Here is a 5,478-nt window from a genome sequence, read left to right on the forward strand (position 1 = left end):
TGTTGTGTTGTATTGTGTTGTATTGTGCTGTGTTGTGTTGTGTTGTATTGTGTTGTATTGTGTTGTATTGTGCTGTGTTGTGTTGTATTGTGTTGTATTGTGCTGTGTTGTGTTGTATTGTGTTGTATTGTGCTGTGTTGTGTTGTATTGTGTTGTATCACTACACCGGCACTTTTGACTCTGTGAGTGTGCTGTACTATATTGTGTTGTGTTGTATTGTGCTGTGTTGTGTTGTGTTGTGTTGTGTTGTGTTGTATTGTGTTGTATTGTGCTGTGTTGTGTTGTATTGTGTTGTATTGTGTTGTATTGTGCTGTATTGTATCGTGTTGTGTTGTGTTGTGCTGTACTGTATCGTGTTGTGTTGCATTGTGTTGTATTGTGCTGTATCACTACACCGGCACTTTTGACTCTGTGAGTGTGCTGTACTGTGTTGTGTTGTGTTGTGTTGTATTGTGTTGTGTTGTGTTGTGTTGTGTTGTATTGTGCTGTATCACTACACCGGCACTTTTGACTCTGTGAGTGTGCTGTACTGTGTTGTGTTGTGTTGTGTTGTGTTGTGTTGTGTTGTGTTGTATTGTGCTGTATCACTACACCGGCACTTTTGACCCTGTGAGTGTGTTGTACTGTGTTGTGTTGTGTTGTGTTGTGTTGTGTTGTGTTGTGTTGTATTGTGCTGTATCACTACACCGGCACTTTTGACTCTGTGAGTGTGCTGTACTGTGTTGTGTTGTGTTGTGTTGTGTTGTGTTGTGTTGTGTTGTATTGTGCTGTATCACTACACCGGCACTTTTGACCCTGTGAGTGTGTTGTACTGTGTTGTGTTGTGTTGTGTTGTGTTGTGTTGTATTGTGTTGTGTTGTGTTGTGTTGTGTTGTGTTGTATTGTGTTGTGTTGTGTTGTATTGTGCTGTGTTGTGTTGTATTGTGTTGTATTGTGTTGTATTGTGCTGTATTGTATCGTGTTGTGTTGTGTTGTGCTGTACTGTATCGTGTTGTGTTGCATTGTGTTGTATTGTGCTGTATCACTACACCGGCACTTTTGACTCTGTGAGTGTGCTGTACTGTGTTGTGTTGTGTTGTGTTGTGTTGTGTTGTATTGTGTTGTGTTGTGTTGTGTTGTGCTGTATTGTGCTGTGTTGTGTTGTGTTGTATTGTGTTGTGTTGTGTTGTGTTGTGCTGTATTGTGCTGTACTGTGTTGTGTTGTGTTGTGTTGTATTGTGTTGTGTTGTGTTGTGTTGTATTGTGTTGTGTTGTGTTGTGTTGTGTTGTATTGTGCTGTATCACTACACCGGCACTTTTGACTCTGTGAGTGTGCTGTACTATATTGTGTTGTGTTGTATTGTGCTGTGTTGTGTTGTGTTGTATTGTGTTGTATTGTGCTGTATCACTACACCGGCACTTTTGACTCTGTGAGTGTGCTGTACTGTGTTGTGTTGTGTTGTGTTGTGTTGTGTTGTGTTGTGTTGTGTTGTGTTGTGTTGTGTTGTATTGTGTTGTATTGTGCTGTACTGTGTTGTGTTGTGTTGTGTTGTATTGTGCTGTGTTGTGTTGTGTTGTATTGTGCTGTATCACTACACCGGCACTTTTGACTCTGTGAGTGTGCTGTACTGTGTTGTGTTGTGTTGTGTTGTGTTGTGTTGTATTGTGTTGTATTGTGCTGTACTGTGTTGTGTTGTGTTGTGTTGTATTGTGCTGTGTTGTGTTGTGTTGTATTGTGCTGTATCACTACACCGGCACTTTTGACTCTGTGAGTGTGCTGTACTGTGTTGTGTTGTGTTGTGTTGTGTTGTGTTGTGTTGTATTGTGCTGTACTGTGTTGTGTTGTGTTGTGTTGTATTGTGCTGTGTTGTGTTGTGTTGTGTTGTATTGTGCTGTATCACTACACCGGCACTTTTGACTCTGTGAGTGTGCTGTACTGTGTTGTGTTGTGTTGTGTTGTGTTGTGTTGTGTTGTATTGTGCTGTACTGTGTTGTGTTGTGTTGTGTTGTATTGTGCTGTGTTGTGTTGCATTGTGTTGTATTGTGCTGTATCACTACACCGGCACTTTTGACTCTGTGAGTGTGCTGTACTGTGTTGTGTTGTGTTGTGTTGTGTTGTGTTGTGTTGTATTGTGTTGTATCACTACACCGGCACTTTTGACCCTGTGAGTGTGTTGTACTGTGTTGTGTTGTGTTGTGTTGTGTTGTGTTGTATTGTGCTGTACTGTATTGTGTTGTATTGTGTTGTGTTGTGTTGTATTGTGTTGTGTTGTGTTGTGTTGTATTGTGCTGTACTGTGTTGTGTTGTGTTGTGTTGTGTTGTATTGTATTGTGCTGTACTGTATTGTGCTGTATTGTGTTGTGTTGTATTGTGTTGTGTTGTGTTGTGTTGTATTGTGTTGTATTGTGCTGTATTGTGTTGTGTTGTATTGTGCTGTACTGTATTGTGTTGTATTGTGCTGTATTGTGTTGTGTTGTATTGTGCTGTACTGTATTGTGTTGTATTGTGCTGTATTGTGTTGTGTTGTATTGTATTGTGCTGTATTGTATTGTGTTGTATTGTGCTGTATTGTGTTGTGTTGTATTGTGTTGTATTGTGTTGTGTTGTATTGTGCTGTACTGTATTGTGTTGTATTGTGTTGTATCACTACACCGGCACTTTTGATTCCGTGAGTGTGCTGTACTGCATTGTGTTGTGTTGTGTTGTGTTGTATCATATTGTATTGTATTGCACTGCATTGCATTGTATTGCACTGCATTGCATTGTATTGCACTGCATTGCATTGTATTGCTACACCGACTTTGTTGATTCCGTGAGTGGCCCGAGATGGTGTATTGTCTTCTTCTTGTTGTGATGCACACTGATACAGTGACTATCTTCGGCCACACACCAAACTCTAAGCGATTTTGTAACAAGGAATCATTTGCATAACTGGCTTCTTACTTGGATTGGGCCGACAGAGAGCTGCTATGAGGCGCTCATCATTCGTTTCCTGTCCAGTGTCAGTCAGGTTTCAGTCACACGTGCATGTGAGTGGATTGTTCTACAGAATTTGACCAAGGACAACTCTTGTATTGTATTGTATTGTATTGTATTGTATTGTATTTTGTCACAACAGCTTTCTCAGTGTGATATTCGGGCTGCTCTCTCTGAGGAGAGCGCGTCGCCAGAGTGCAGCGCCATCCATATGGTTGTTTTTTTTTTAAATTTTCTGTTTGCAAGTGTTTATTTGTTTGTTTGTTTGTTGTTGTTGTTGTTTTTATCAAGGTGGATTTTTCTCCAGAATTTTGCCAGCTACACCCCCCCCACACCCCCCCCCACCCCCCCCCACCACCCCTCCCCCCCCCCCCCTTTTTCCGTGTGTTCTTTCACGTGCGCTTCGTGCATGCTGCTCACGGGATCTTGGTTCCTCATTTCATCCGAAAGGCTAGCACCCAGAGAATCACTCATGGTCCAGTGGAGGTGGGGGTAAAAATCCCGGTCTGTGTTGCATGGGCCTCGAACCTGCTGACGCTCGCTTCCTTAACGGGCGTGTTACCACTGGGCCACCGCTCCACCTTGTTGGTGTGTCGTGCTGTGTGCCTGTGCAGAGGGTGGCTTTCTGTTGCCTTTTTCACTGGAGGAGGAAAATGAAAGCGTTCGAAAAATCTGGTTTAGATCAAAAGGGGCCCGCCCCTTCCTCTCCCCCCCGCTCCCCCCCGCCCCCGACACCCCCCTAGCCCCCCCCCCCTCCCACCCCTCACCCCCCCCCCCCCCCCACACACACACACACCCCGACATAATACTGTAAACTCGAAACAAGTAAATAAATGAATGAATAGGAAAAAGAAACAAAACCTGACGACCGAGATAACGAACGAATGAATACTATGTGAATAAGTGAATGACTGAAATAATATATGTTTTCTCTTTTCCAGTTCCTTTTCGAGAAATGTTCCTGAAGTCAGACTGCTGCACAAGAGGACGTCGTGAAAACACTCAATTCATAATGAACTACAGAGACCTACCACAAGATAATGCAACATTCTACAAGTCAACTACTTCGGCATGTGCGCGGTTCATAGTGGAAACTTTAGGGAGATGTTTTTGGGATCATGATTCTGGTACACAAAGCATAGGTGCTGTGAATGGGTTGAGAAAGTTGTGTTGTACAGTTGGTAACAACTGTTTAATGAAGTGATCATAACCTGTTAATTGTATATTTACATGAAATTGATCTGTATTCGTAGGTTAACGACTTTTGAACAATACTTCTTAGCTCGGTAACATATGGATCTGAGAGCTATTTCTTGTGATGCTACTCATGTTTAGTGATTAAAAAGCAGCCACGATGTATATTAAGCATTGCTGAAACAGAAGCTGATGAAGTGTTTTAGATTTTTTTTTATATTTCACGACACCTTTTTGAACGTTTGAAAATGCTTCTTTTCTTTGACTACCTGAATGCCGTACACGTCAGGTGTGGAAACAGATGAATCAGAAAACAAAAAACAAATTGCGTACACGTATTTGTCATTTAATGACATGGATATCAAATCATAAGAAAAGATACTTCAACTCACTGACTTCGTCTTCCATTCAGACAGATGGAAAACAGTCACAAGACAAAGAGACAGTTCGATGATAAGATTTCTCAAAGTGTGTGTTATTTCATGATATACTAAAAATGATTTTCAACAGTCTTCATCTTATTGACTGGCGGAGACACTGAACAAACGTTATGGTAACAGAGCAAACCACTGTCTGTCTGACAACACTGTACTTGAACACACGTGTTTCAGTCAATGATCCTCACCGTTTCCTCCATTCTGACGATGATTTCGTTCTAAGTTCAAACATTTCGAATATCTATTTATAATCATTCGTATATGCGAAGGCTTGTGTGTGGTTTCTGTGTATTTTATTTTATCTTATTTTTATTTTTTACTCTGTTGTAGTTCATATTATTGCTGTTTAATACCGTATTTTAATGAGTTTTGTTATCAGACTTACCACTTGTTTCAGTTCTGCCTTGAGTGAATTTGCTTTGAATGGTCGATTAATAATCCCGTGATTAAAAGTCATGTCATTATCGTGTGTGCTCGTCTTCTCGGTATACTCAGCACTGCAGTCACTCTCATGTGCATTGAACAACGTGTAGCAATTGAATGAAGATATGGTGTTGTTCCTAGTGAACTTTTTCTTCTGCATTAACGACGATTAAACACACCGTGCAAAAAATGAATCTGTGATAAAACAAAGAAACTGTGTATGTGTGTGTGTGTGTAGGGGGGGGGGGGCGTGTTTGTGTGTGTGTGTGTGTGTGTGTGTGCTGCGCGCGTATGTGTATGAGAGTGTGACTGAAGAGGCGGGAGTGCTTGTTGTCATAACCAGCGTTGGTTCAGTACTTGTATAGTTAACATCTAACAGCCTCATTTCAATTTGTCACAGAATTCCTTGTGAAAAATCCACATTAAAATACAGCACTTACGCTTCTCTCTCTCTCTCTCTCTCTCTCT

General features: G+C 41.3%; 1 protein-coding gene across 1 annotated transcript in view; it reads left to right on the forward strand.

Annotated features, from left to right (window-relative positions):
- The window catches only part of LOC143297675 (uncharacterized), a 17,152-nt gene extending 11,948 nt beyond the window's left edge, over positions 1-5,204 (forward strand). Inside the window, exon 9 of the mRNA XM_076610098.1 lies at positions 3,898-5,204. Coding sequence (XP_076466213.1) covers positions 3,898-3,921 — 24 coding nt within the window. The 3' untranslated portion in view covers positions 3,922-5,204. The remainder of the gene's footprint in view (positions 1-3,897) is intronic.
- The last annotated feature ends 274 nt before the right edge of the window (positions 5,205-5,478 follow it).

Source organism: Babylonia areolata, chromosome 2 (assembly GCF_041734735.1).
Source record: "Babylonia areolata isolate BAREFJ2019XMU chromosome 2, ASM4173473v1, whole genome shotgun sequence".
Classification (NCBI taxonomy): Eukaryota; Metazoa; Mollusca; class Gastropoda; order Neogastropoda; family Buccinidae; genus Babylonia; species Babylonia areolata.